This window comes from Betta splendens, chromosome 7 (genome assembly GCF_900634795.4).
Source record: "Betta splendens chromosome 7, fBetSpl5.4, whole genome shotgun sequence".
Taxonomy (NCBI): domain Eukaryota; kingdom Metazoa; phylum Chordata; class Actinopteri; order Anabantiformes; family Osphronemidae; genus Betta; species Betta splendens.
The window spans coordinates 10,080,852-10,094,922 of NC_040887.2; the positions used below are offsets into that span (position 1 = coordinate 10,080,852).

The following is a 14,071-nucleotide window of genomic DNA, read 5'->3' on the forward strand; positions in this document are numbered from 1 at the left end:
TCCCGATTATAGGAGCACTTTCGTTTATTAAACTCCGCCAATCCCCTGTACTCTTTTGGGGCAGGGATTAAACCCAGGTAGACACTATTGTCTGTCTAAACAATCCCTCTTTAATCTGTGGCGGTTTCCTGGTGCCCGGGCCGGGCCGGGCCGGGCCGGGCCTCGCTGGCTGATGTCCGCCTGTAATCTCAGCGGGGGCTTATAGGCCACTACTACCCTACACATCACATTCCCATTCATCAACATCATCCCCTTCGGAGGGACGAGGTGATCGGATTTGGGACGTGTTTTACAGGGACAGGAAAAGAAAAAAACAGCCAGCTAAAGCGTGTTTACAAGGGCCGTGCTGTGAAAAGGCCCGTGGACAAGCGGCAGCCATATGGAGCGGATCACCCTGTGAACATCTGCCCTTCATCAGTACCGCACACTGTCACCGGACAGACGCTCCTGACCTTCGCTTGGTGCACGGGAACATCTGTCCCTGTTCTGCTCCCAACGGTTTGTGAGGAACGTCGGGCTATAGGTTTACATAAATCTCCATTTGAAAACAATGAAGAAACAGGTGAACAGATCCAGGGCCCTGCATGCGCTTGTCTGTCTGTCAAAATGTCCTCTGAATCCTTAATGCAGTTCAACTAACAGCTGAAGTCTCCATAGATGACCATAGATCAGAATCACAGGTCGCCTGCAGTCTGTCTAGTTCTGCATCCACATGATAGATGAATGAGGTCAACATGCACTGAGCAATATGCTGCAAAGAAGCCACTGAATCAGAGATGCTGCTCTGTCTCTGGTGTCATGTTATTACGGCTGCAGTGGTGAGGTGATAAATGCGTCGCCAGCTGTTGTCAGGCATAAATTCATTCCGCAAAGATGGGGCATATGCCACAGGATCAAATGTCTTTATCCTTGTAAAAGTTGTGTTGTTTTCTAAATTGAAACAGCACAAGGTCCCACTTTTACACGACAATATAAACTCCTCAATAATTGTATCAGCTTATAAGAAGCTTACTGTAATTACAATATTGTGTTCTTAGGGCAGCGGCCCCCGAAACACCAAATACAAATCACTCAATTCTAAATTAAATGGAAACCCGTTCAAAGGGGAACTACACCTGACGGACAGAGGGATTAACATGTAAGTTGGGCACATTTAATATTTACAGTGCAATCACATAATTAATCTGACAATATGTTCTGCGTTAATACCTAAACTGACGGGCCACCGTCTCTGTGGGTGCCGTGAGGGGGGCAAGTTGTGACCCAGACCTGCGAATTCATATCAAAAATAGGTTTTAATGTTGAAAATTGTTATTTACTTGTCAATTCACTAAACATTTAGGAAAATGTGGAAACAACAGGACATAATGAGTTTCAACCACATTTTCAGGAATCTTATGGGATAGGTCATCGTTAGTGTTAGGACTCGGACCTCCGGCCTGTGGAGACGCTTTGCTTTGGGTTCTGTTCTGGCCTCACCTCAGCTCTGACCACCAGTAGGTTGTTAGTGTGTATTTTGCATCATTTGGTGCAAGTTAGTTCTGATGATTGTGTTTACTTTTTCTCAGTCTCCTTTTACCTTTTTGTTCTTTGTTTCTTGACTATGCAGTGGCTTTTAGTTATCTATTTTCCTACTAGTTTGTTCTATTCCTGCCTTGAACAGTGAGTTTTGGTTCATCTTCATTGTTGTGCTTTGGTTTTCTGTTATTCAATCTTTGTGAGCATCTGGAACCTCAGCCATTTTGTAAGATGAGAGACAAGTTTCAAAGTGACCGCCGTGATCAACAATTAGACTCCTACGTTATATTGCTGCAACTGAATCATAACCATGCTACAGTGCATCAGCCTCGAGAGAATAAGATAAATACAAAATACTGAATTTGTGATATGGGAATTAATGAATGGCTTAATTGACATGTTTACATTGCTGTGTCCAGTTGTCACTCACTCATCGCCTTGGCCGTTCCTTTGCTGTATTCTGGAGCATATTTCAGATCATGATCATGCTGGAGGAGGGGGACAGTTCACCGGAGGGCCTCATACTGTATATACACAGACACCCACTCATTCACATGTATTTAGACGCTCCAATCAAACAACATGCAGACTCCACGGAGGGGGGACGTGGGATTCGAACCCAGGAGCCAACAGTGTTAACTACTAGATACTATACTAATATATACTGTTGCCGTGCGCTTCATGTGTACTATGCTGTAGTAGAATGACAGTGACACGTTCACACACACTGGAGCGCGTGTCCTCTGAGTCTGAGTCCACGTCTGAGGAGGAGAGCGCGCGGCGGCGGCGTCTAAAGGGTTAAACAGGAGGAGGCGCAGCGCTGGTCAGCGAGTCTGGGGTGGAGTGAAGTTTGGGCAAGTACCGTTAAGAAATGAGGCCGGAGCCGCGCGTTGTGGCCGAGTAGAACCACCCGGAGAGGGGCGAAAAGCTGCGCGCAGGCCGACGGAACCGCGTCCGGGTCGCAAACGCGCGTCCGCGATGGGAGACGTGAGCGAGGAGGCGCTGCTGGATTATTTCTACTCCACGGGAGGCGCTCCGGGCAAAGTGAGGAACGCAGACATGCTGAGGACGTTCAAGCCTTTTATTGGCCACAGCGACCCACAGCTACGCGGTAAGTGGCGGAGGACGGGATGCGGCATCAGCACCGACGGCCCAGTAGCGGTCGGAGCCCGCGTTCCGCCCGGCTGCGCTCCCGTTGGGACGTTTGAACGCTCCGCGAGTAAATCATTGTCGAGTCGAGTCGAGGAGAGACGAACGAAGTCCTCTCATTGTTTAAATGTGACGCTGAGGCGTCACATCTGGCCCGCATTAAACCCCCCTGGAGACTGTGAGCGGGGCTTGTGTCATTTCCTGCCTGTGGCCCGTGTCACACGAAGGCCCCGTGAGAAACAGTCATCATTTAATATCTGTTTATCCGCTCACGTTGGTTCATGATCTGAGCTGCGCGCATCTTTGACCGTTTGGGCTTTTTTTCTACTTTTTGCTGTCTCTCTCCACCCACTGATCTTATGCAATCTGTCCTGACTCACTGCTGACTCTGCGCTTGTTATCTCCACTCACTGATGTTTTAGGGTCACAGCTGGGTTTCTGTTGAATCTGTTGAAATACACACTATATTATGACAGAGCCTTTCAACTGAAGTGTGAGACATCCAGTGTATGAGCCTGTACAGATTAATTTAGCTGCTCTGTTTACTAATTGGAGTCATTTTATGCATCTTTCTAGCATCTTTTTACATTTTGTGTCTCTTTTCTTTGTCCTGTCTTTGCTTTTATGTTGTTGTGTTGTTTTGCTACTTTTAGTATGTAGTTATTATGTAGCTCTTAAAAGACGTGTATATTATTGATTAGCGTCTCTTTTTAGCAATTTGTGTATTCCTGTAGTTATTTACCATTCCTTTGTAGGACTGTGGCAGAAACACAAAAGAACTACATTGAAAATAAATTTTAAGAAAAAATCAAATTTGTTGTAGCTAAACATACTGTTAGTGTGACAGTATGGCATTAGCTCCTCACAGATGTCTCCTTACAGTTTGTTAGAAAAAGCTAATGTTAGCCATATTAAACAAACATGCTCTGAGACAACATGAAGCATTAGCGGTTAGCATTTTGCTGCGGGTCTATTGAACCGTGACTTTACTTTTGACACAGTCAAAACATAATCGTATTTTAACCTCATGAAATAATTATTCACAATGACCTTGCGCTGCATTTGCCAGCATGTAGTGTCCAGATGCTGTGTCAGCATTACAGTTGTTGACAGAGGTTTAGGAAGCTGCCTCCGTGCTCGGCCATCTGACAGAGCGCTCCAATTATAAAAGTGGTGCCCAGATATTTAAAGCCCTTCGTGGCATGCGGTTGTAGCATGTGGATGATAGTGAGTTAATCATCATTAAGTCCACTTACATAGCTGGAGGCAGAGCTGTAAAGGCCTCAAAGCTTAGGGCTGGTGCCTGTGGGCCGTTAGCGCAGCGCCCTGGCTAATGGCTAACTGCCACCTACGCTGTGTAACGCACGGTGCCGTTGTGAAAGAGAGGAAAAGAAAAGATAAGCAGCAACTTCTGGATTTCCTGTTGTTCAGGCCCACTATAAATACCCTTTATGTGCACGTCAGGAAGAGGAAACGCTCCAATTGTCCTCAGATGCGCGTCCATGTGCACCTAGGACCGACTGGAGCCTCTGGCTGCTCCCGGATCCAGCTTTTGACCAAACACACTGTAATTTATCTGTGCAAACGAATCCTGGTAGATTTAACGCAGCCTGTGGGTTGCAGGTTTACATTAACCTGCCTGTGACTCAGGATCCATGCGTTTCTGTGCAGGTGCTGGAAGGCAAACGTTGTCCTTTAGCTCGTCTTGCAGATGCTTTAGTACGAGAGCAACATGTAGCTCGCTCGTCTAATCACACTCAACCCAGGTTCAGGTTCTGGTCCACTAAAAACCTTAATGTTGGTTTATTCTCTGTCACTTATGCACAACTGTTTGTTTTCAGTTCTCTAAGGCAAATATTTTCCCCCGCAGCTAAATACCGAGAAGAATTCAAGCTCATTATTGATCAAATTGCTGTGGTGAAGTCTGAGAATGTAAGTAAACTATTCAAATATTTTGACATTATGTGGGACAATACTGAGCACTCAGTAATGACAGTTCAGTGGTTTCACTTAAAAAATAAAACATAAAAATGAAACAATGTATAATTGCGCAGGTTGTCCCTTTATCCATCTGGTTTTATTTTTGGAATCAATTCTTTTTCATTTGGAAATAGACTAACATTCGGATATAAATGTGTTAGATGAGATAAAGCTTTGTGTTCCTTAGGGGCATGAGCACGTAGAGGAATCTTTTGCAGAAACAAATCACAATAACTGAAGATACATTTCATAAAACCTGAATCTTGTGGTTTTCAAACGTCAGGGGGAGAAGTACCTCGTCCTCAAGAAGAAATACAGGCAACACAACGGGACGGACGTGGATGCGAAAGTACATCAGAATCCGTCCAGAACCACGGCCACCGCCCAGTGGGACATGCCGGAGGCCTCTCCACCTCAAGAGAAGCAACAGCAGGAGGAGCCCATGTCCAGCGGAGAGCCCGGTAGTGCTGCAGAGGTGAGGGGACAGCAGGAGACAGGGGAGGTCAGATGGGTTGAGCCTTGTATGCTGAAGCACAGACATACAGGACACTGCAAGTACAGTCACATACAGTAATGTTACTGCAGGAAACCTATGCCGGATCATAGACTTAGAAGATTTTATATAATAAAAAAACTAATTTACTCCGTCGACACAAACGTTAAGCTTGTGTAGAATAGGAGCAATGTTGCTTTGTCTCCATCTGCATATTGTGGTCATTTACCAGTGTGTGTTGTTTACACCTGTGGTGTGTGTTGTTACGTATGCCAGAAAATTCAACTATACGTAAAATACGGAGTTCAGGTGAGAAAGTGGAAAATGTGGGAAGTAAATGTAAAAATAGATTTTCAGTTTCATAGCATTTGTGTTTAATCCAAGATTTTAGTGTAATTTTCTAGAATATTTATCTTGAATTAACATTTACTTTTATTGAGTTCATAGAAAAATAGTGGATTTGCAGTACTGCTTTGAGACCAGCACAAGGATGTACTGTAGTGCTTAGCACTCACATGAAACCTTTTTTATTTTTACATTTTTTCATAATAAATAATTTCAGGACTGGGCTAGTGATGATTCATATAGAAACTGCTGTACTTGGTTTAGTCAAATACAACTTTAGGGTCTTTGAACTTTCTACTTTCTAGTAGTTTTCGTGAAATTTTATGGCATACTTCTGTTTCATTGAATTTCGGAAGTAAATATTATAATGTTTATTTAATAATATTTAATGCAATGGATGTTACACTTAGTTTAGGGAATTCAGGATTTAAACCTTTTTAATAAGAAAATTCATTTTACACTAAGAATGTTGCATTTGTTCATCTACCTTTGCTAGTTTTTGTGTAAAGTAAAATAAAATATATAAGTCATCTGATTACTTGTTTTAGCAGTGACTGAGGGAAAGTTCAGGCTGTGTTGCAGTGATTTCTGCGCCACCCACCAGGTGGTGCTAAGTAAATTACCTGGATTTGTAGCCCACCGTGCAGAATGTGAGTGGGAGGAGAAGCAGCAGTGGGAGAAGGCGGTAAAAAATCTGCATTTAAATTAAGCCCTTTGTTATTATGTTAAGCAGCAACATGTTGGAACTCATTAGAACGATAATAATCATTTGTGCCCATTAAAGAGATTGGGAGTGAGCCCAGAGACAGATACACACAATAGGCAGATGAAATATGGCGGCATGTTTAATATAGAACTGCAATCAGATTAAGTGTGCTTGCTTCAGGTATTAGTTACACTGTTGAACTCTGAATTTGGGACGCTGTGTTGACAGTTGCTCCACATAAAAGCAGTGGCTGTTAAAGCTCAGGCTGATAACGGTGCTTTTATTTTTCAAATATTTGGCAGGAAATGTCCTTTATTTTTCATATCAGGCTCCAATTATCATGTTATACAGTCTATTCAAGTTTAAAAACATCCAGACTTTTAGTGTGTTTTTCCTGCTTTTCTTTTTCTTTTGTGATAAGTTTCAGTTTAGTCTGAGCTGTGATTTGCGTCACAATGGTCTATTTTTCTGCATTTTCAGTGAGAAGAACTATTGAAAGACTAGAATCATTGTAAAAATGAGGGCAATTAAAGCACTTTAAGTAATTACGCATGAAAATAAAACACAAAAGTTATGAGGTGTTTGCCAAAATTCTTTAGCTTTCTGTTCTTCCTGCTAAAGGAACAAAGCTGTGTCACAGCCTGGATGAACACTAACCCTCCACGTGCTGACATGTGGCAGGACACATGAAAGGCATGAATGTTTTAGCACTAAGTCACCGCAGGATCTGACAGCAATCTGAAATTGTGTCCTCCTCTAAGGAGTCACACGTGGGTCAGGCCACGCTACACGCTGCCAGGACTCAGAACCGTGTCAGAGACACATGGCCCGACTGGAGGTGCGATGCTTTTGTTTAATTGTTAAGTGGATTGACCTTCATTCACCCCGATGTGTGAAATCACCGCCCTCGCCTCGCTGTCTTATTAGCTCTTTACCTGTCTGACGCCCTTTGGCCTGGCTGGAAAACATCACAGCCGTGATCCACGTGTGAAAGTGACTTTACACTCAACCCTGACCTGTCTGTGTGTTGTGTTGTTGTGTCTAGTCTGAGTCGGAGCAGGACGAGGAGGGTACGGGCAGCGTGGACCCCCCCGCCGTCACTGTAAGTCACCTCACGTCTTGTCCTGAACAAAAAAAAAAATCATCATCAATGCGTCAGCTGTGTGTGTGTGTGTGTGTGTGTGTGTGTGTGTGTGTGTGTGTGTGTGTGTGTGTGTGTGTGTGTGTGTGTGTGTGTGTGTTCTGACCCGTTTTCTCTCCCTGTGGAAGCTGGATCCTATAGAGAAGGACTGGATCTATTCTGCTGCTGGCGCTCGTGTCCCTGACCTCTCACAGCTGCTCAGGCAGGACCCCTTGCTGGCCAACAAGAAGGTAGCACCATTCTGTTGTGCCTCTTAAAGGATAATTACACTTCACTACAAATTGGGTCCCAGCGCCTTTGCTTTGGCTGCTGGATCCTAATAATTCTAGGCAACGAGCAAAAGACAAACACTGAGCTAGACAAGAGTCAAGAAACTTCCATACATGCAATTATTATAATAATAGAACTTACAGCAACCACAGCACTGATGCAACCAATAACAACACATAGCAAGAATTCCAAGCCTGATTAAATACTGCACACCCCATGAGTAGTGCAGCACAACTCGCCTCTTTAAACATGGTGGAAAAAGAAACAGGAACTTTCCAGTTCACAGTTCCTTTATGTTCCAGGACCTAAAGTCCAGGGGAGTCTGTGATGGAATTTGCATTTCCACAGCAGATCCAAGCCCTGGGAAGGTTAAGCCCATTAGTCACATGACATATGGAGGTTGATTTTAATTTATTATTCAAGCAGATTTAGTTTCCTCATCTCATCCTGCTCCATCCTGATCTCTGTGACAACAAACATAGACGTGCGATATGCTGCATGGCTCTGACCTACGTTTAGCTCTACATGCTCCATCCCATAGTTCCTGGGCCTTCAGGAACTGATCAAGGACTTTTTTGTGGGGTAAAACATTGGCCCCAGAACTAATGACCCAGTTTAATCTAGTGCGGTCCTTCAGATGAGTCTACTTGTCAGTGTCCTGACCTTAGAGTGATCCTAGTGTAAAGGTCAAGTAGAAAGAATGTATACAAATGTGCAAAAGAAAATTAAATTATCCTTTGATGTGATATTAATGAATATTCTTTTCTTTTTCTTTTTGAAACCAGGACTTTACCTCAGTGAGTATGTCGCATGACACAAAAGCTGCACACATGATCATGCTGTCTTGAATAGTGTTCATGAAATGAGACCATCTTTGCGTGACTTTATTTTTCTTTCTTGCTCCGCGGCTGCTCACTGTGACTGCCACCGTCCTTCTCAGGGGGTGAGTTTCGTCACACACTCTGCCGTCCCGAGAAAAGGGAAGTTCACTTCCAACTTGTAATAAATTGCTTTTCAGCCGTCCTTCGTCCCAGTCAGTTCTGCTTCTGCAACTTTCACGTGCACGTTCTGCAGAGGTCTCCTCCAGCCGCCTGACAATGTGGCGCTGAAACATCCAGATCATGCATTTCAAAGGTCCACTATCAAAAGGATTATGAAAGATAGCTGTTTAGCTCCTGCGCCCCCCTGAACAACCCAAATCCTTTTATTCGTCTCCCTGTTCGCTTAAGAGATTTGAGCTCATGTTTGTTGTCCCTTGCCTGTGTCAGAGTTCTCACACTGTCCTGTGACCATGGCAGACCACCTTCTAAGAGCGGCCCTAAGCCCCTGCCATCCCCACCCGGACAAGATAGCACGGCAGCCATTGAAGTGCAGGGAGGTGGAGGAGGAGTGGGCGGCTTAGGGAGAGCCTTAATGCCCCACAAAGACTTCACCCACTTAAAGATAATCTGAAAGTAATAGAGCAGGCTGGGATTAATTGTAGAACAATGTTAGTTGTGTCCCTGGGAAGGTGCTAAGTCCCCCTCAGGCCTCTTTGATGTTCCCTTTAGCCTTCAGCCTTTCCCTGTTCACCAGAGGTGGACGACTTGGCCACAGATAGTGTAGAGACATGCCTAAAGTCAAGAAAGTCACAAGACTCTTGAGAGGTTTTTAAGACCAGCACACGTTATGTTTAAAGTACATGCTCCGAGTTCTGATTCCAACTGAAGTTTAGCTAAGTTTGGCAAATTACCAGGGCCGTTTGAAAGGATTACTCCTCATTCTCGGGGGACTTAAGTTCCCGTTTCGGCCACATCTTTGTTGGGATCAGGTCATTTTAGAGGTGTGCACTTCAAACATATTTAAAGCAGTTCTTAGAAGTGAATCCCACACATCCAGAGCTTATCTCACTTCTTCTCTTCCTGCTCTCCCTGCGACGCGGACCTCGCCCCCTGCTGTGACGGACTTCCTCCATCGCACAGTTTGTAAGTACATGATTTGCCCATCACTCCTCTCCGTCTTCCTCCGCATCCAGGAGAGCGCCGGGCACACTGGCCTTTGTGTCTCCCGTTGATGCGTGGACCTCTTTAGCCGTCCTTTCGCCCAGCGGGGGGCACGCGGCGGGGACAGAGTGGTCCCTGACGGATGTGGTGGGTGGGGGGTTCCCCCGGCAGAAACGAGAGGTGCAGGAAGGGAAGGCGCTGCATCCTGTTCAGCCTCATCCATCACTCCGGCCCACGGGGGAGACCTGCTGAGGTGCCAGTCAAAGCGCCGCCTATCTGTCTTCACACGTGACGGCGGACAGACAAAAGAGATGGAGATACTTGAGCCAGACAGCGTCTATCACTGTCTGCCTCCCAGACGCCTGACACGCGGGGATGTGCAGTCGCTACATGTTGGCTCTTCAGTGGATGCGGCGGAGCTTTCTGCTGTCATTGCATTTAGTATTGGACTATTTTAACACCAGCAGTGTGAGCGTGTTCCAGCCTTTCATGCCTCTGATTAAAAAACGAATGCACCCAAAGCAAGTGCTGCCATCACGTTGGCCACTAAAACCCTACGGGAGCCTCTGGACCGGATGCCAGCCTTGTTAAAGCTTGTGAAAAGACGTTGGCGCTTGTCGTTGTGCTTGGCTTCAGCTTTGATGTAACGTTGGATAAAAGGATGCTGCTAGTGGAAAAGCTAATTGCTAGTTGGAGGGTTTGCAGGTTGAATCAGCTGAGTCAGCGCGGGTTCATGTAGCTCTTACTTACAGTAGGTTGGAAGCCGACCAGAGGCTTTATTTTAATTTGAAGTTAACTTTAAGGTTAAATCGTTGAATTATTTTTGATTCAAAACTGAGGCAGAGCTGCTTTTAGCTGCTTTCCCCTGTTAAAAAGCATGAGTGATATTTAAAAGGCATTCACTGTGATTCACTGGGTTAAGGGTCAGGACAGGATGGAGGTGGTTGTGGAGCAACTGGACCCTCCACCCAGCTTTCACCTGTTAATAGCCCATAATTACGCAGCTTCCACCGTGGACAAACAGCGCAGATCACAGCTCCGCTCCGGCAGGTGGATGCGTTTTGCCCGTGACTCGAGTCCCACGCTCAATAAATCCTGTGACGCGGGGGTGCATCTCTTTTCGGGGGCCCGCGTTTCCCCGCTTGACGCGCGCTGACAGCGGTGCAGTGATGTCTGGGCGGGTCTCCCCTCGGCGGGTCACACCAACATCATCAATCTTCCCCCGATGACAGGCCGCAGGGCCCCCCCGCCGTGGGCACAGGGCCGTGTTGTTTTGTAATTAGGCTCCGTTAGATGGCAGGAAACCATCCCTCCATCCCTCCATCCCTCCATCCCTCCATCCGTCCACTCCCCTCTGAGCACAGCTGGCCCTGTGCCCTCGGCAACTTGTAATGATGCTACAGCAATTACCACCTGATAATGGAGCAGAGCTTCAGCCGAGCCCGAGCGCTTTGCCAATAAGTCTCTCCTTGTTCAAACAGACCGCTCTGCACTGGGCCGCCAAGCACGGCAACAGGGACATGGCAGCGCTGGTGGCCGACGCTGGGGCCGACGTCAACTCCAAGTCGGTGAGTGCCACCTCATTACATGTTCTATTTGTTTATTGTGGCGTCGCAGCTATTTGACAAACTCCCAGAGCCGGTTGGAACAGGATGAGGAAGTGACAGTGACATCAGACGTGTTTTGCAGCTTTGATGATGTCACTGATTTTTTATTTTATTTTTTTTTCTTGCAGCACGTGAGTAGCGGGTTGTTACGGGATGCGATGGGTACGTACAGTAGGTTTGATTTGACTGGACGCCGGCTCCCGCGGCGCCGCCTCAGTGACGCAATGCGCCTTTAATTGATCCAGCTGTGCAAATGTATTACAACAGCACGCGGCGTCAGGCCGCGGGAGCGCTCCGCTAATAAATCATGTCACGTCACGTTAATTGTTCCCCAAAAACAGGGAGTCTGTGTACGAGCGTGCGAGACGTGAAACTGTGCAATTTTCTGTGAATTACCGCACAATTATGTTTTTGTCATTATCTGGTGTTTCCATAACCTTTTGCTGATTTGTGCATTGTTTCCCTGGCTGTTTTCGCTGGCTGTGCTCGGGCCTGGGAACCTCCAGGGGGTAGGTACCGGACCCGCTCAGCACCATGTTGAGGACAAATGCCAGTTTTGGAGTCAGCTGGCGTTTGCATGTGTTGTTTCATGCCGCCGGACAGAACTCGGTTTCTTGGGGCGTGTTTTCCTTTTGTTTTACTCCAGCGTGTTTGTTCCTCAGGGCTACACACCGTTACACATTGCAGCGTTGCATGGCCATCGGCACATTGTAGACCTGCTCATAGACACATATGGTAAAAACCTCCTTCCTAAACATTACATTATATTGTTTAGAGTGTATGTTCTGTTTTTATTTGATTATTTCATGGGATAAAAGCAGAGTTACGGATTCACTTAGTTACTTTTGTTTACTTTTAATTATGGATCATTCTTTAAAGATATTTTTTGAATTACGCCAGTGAAGTAGTTTAACTTTTTCCCTCTGATTACTTATCAGTTTTCTTCTTTCTATCAGGGGCTAAAGAGAATTTAAGGGACTACAGTGGCCATCTTGCTTATTATTACCTGAACATTAAAGAGCCAGAGGTTCCAGAGGAGGACTGTGATCTACGTGAGTATCATGTTTTTGGCTCCTTAATTCTAAACAGTTTATCAGGTGTTAATTGCTATTAGTTTTAATGCTACATAGAGGTTTTGATGACTTTCTTAAATAAAATAAATCTGAATTTACGGAAAATGGAAGCTTGATGTACTTACATGTACACAGAGAATTAAAGTGAGATCTTATGATTCCAGAGTTTCAAGTGACCCAAGTCAGAGAACGGAATAAGAACAGGAAGCTGGTGTCACTGTTCCACTCCAAGAAGAAATGGGGCTCGGCGGAGGAGCTGGCGCCGATAGAGGAGGAGAGGACGGCGTCACACCAACTGGCCCTGCCGCCGTTCAGACCCCGCAAATTCTCCCGCTGACGACCAACGGGACTCGCTTCTGCTTTTAACAGAAGTAGTTCACACAAAATCACATTTATTATGACTCATAATATGCACCTGTACATGCCAAAGAACTATATTCCTACTGAAGGTGAATATTTATTATGGGTAAGAGTCCAGTACCGACAGCTGAGATCACTGACGCAGGTGCTTGAACTGTGTGGTGCAGGTTTACAGTATCTGTATCAGTCAGCTGTATTTATGTGTATTGTTTGAATAACTACTTTATATTTGTCTGTCTTAATAAATGTTAATGTTGCCTTATAGCTTCAGATGAGACCACGCCTTGCGTTTTGTAGATGTGACAGACAGTTGTGAAAGGTTTTAGATAGTTCTCTTTTTATGTCACAGAGCACATCGGCCTTGTTTAACATTCGGATCTGGAAATTAAACTGTGACCAGTGAAATGTTGTTTTTAATTGAAATTGAAATTAGTGTTCAAGATGTGTCATGTCACAACCAAGCAAATAAGGAAAGGTGACAAACAAATACAAGATTATTATACAGAGTAAATAAAGTAATTATTTCACATTTAAATGACGCCACTTACTTTATATTTTGGAATTTATAATAAAAGTTATATAATAAAAGTAGAAGTGTTTGCACTAAAATAATACACTGATTTCATGGGGGAAAGGAAATCAGCCTGAAATTTGATGAGACCAAGTGTTTTGACCAAACAGGAACAGTTAGAACTTTCACATCTGAGACACAAACCAGAAGAGATGAAATAACAACAAATTCTAGACCTTTTTCTTGCGTTGCTGTATTAATGTCAGCTTTTCCGCAGTCTCATCATGAATCATTCTGCGCTGCTGTGTGTTATTTGCTACATCATTGTGACATTATGCCATTAAACTCTATTTTATGCTTATTTTATATTTATTTCCTGATTTCCGCTGCGTCACACATTATCAGCGCAGTCAGATCTCCTGTCTCTGCTGAAACTTTGATGCTCACGCTCCAACTCCTCCGACCTGTGATAATACTCTCCTCTCTGTACAATGAGGCTGTCTTTTTTAAAGCTGCCTTTGATCTTACTTTAACTACCTGACTTTGTGGGCTACAGATGGAATAAATATGGGCCCTGCTTACTCTCCATACAGCTTTAAACCCTAATTCCTGATTAGCTGTTAAGGGCAGCACTTGCTTTTAGGTCTTAGATATCAGACGACACAGAGGGGAACCGAGGCAAGTGTTTTTGTGCTTCTTTCTTGAAGCGGGGATGTTGGGGAGGGGATAAGAGGGAGTTTCTGTAATAGATACTTATCTTACTGCCCTCAAGCCCCTCAAACAAAGTCCCCCTCTGAAGAGATTATAACCCAGGGAGGGCACATTAACTCTAATCCGATGCTTTGAGGCCCTGCACCCCCATACCACCCTCTGCCCCACTTATTTCAACCCCTTCTGTTGTAGGGAGCTGCCTTGTGTCTAGTACATGTATGAGGC

General features: G+C 45.1%; 1 protein-coding gene across 1 annotated transcript; it reads left to right on the forward strand.

Moving 5' to 3' along the window:
* The first annotated feature begins 2,326 nt into the window (after positions 1-2,326).
* On the forward strand, positions 2,327-13,496 carry LOC114859010 (ankyrin repeat domain-containing protein SOWAHD). Its single transcript, XM_029156826.3, has 11 exons — positions 2,327-2,629; positions 4,538-4,599; positions 4,931-5,122; positions 7,237-7,293; positions 7,461-7,562; positions 8,388-8,399; positions 9,564-9,566; positions 11,066-11,158; positions 11,854-11,926; positions 12,148-12,243; positions 12,429-13,496. Exons 1-11 carry the CDS (start codon positions 2,497-2,499, stop codon positions 12,599-12,601), a joined length of 996 nt encoding a protein of 331 aa, XP_029012659.1. The 5' UTR covers positions 2,327-2,496; the 3' UTR covers positions 12,602-13,496.
* The last annotated feature ends 575 nt before the right edge of the window (positions 13,497-14,071 follow it).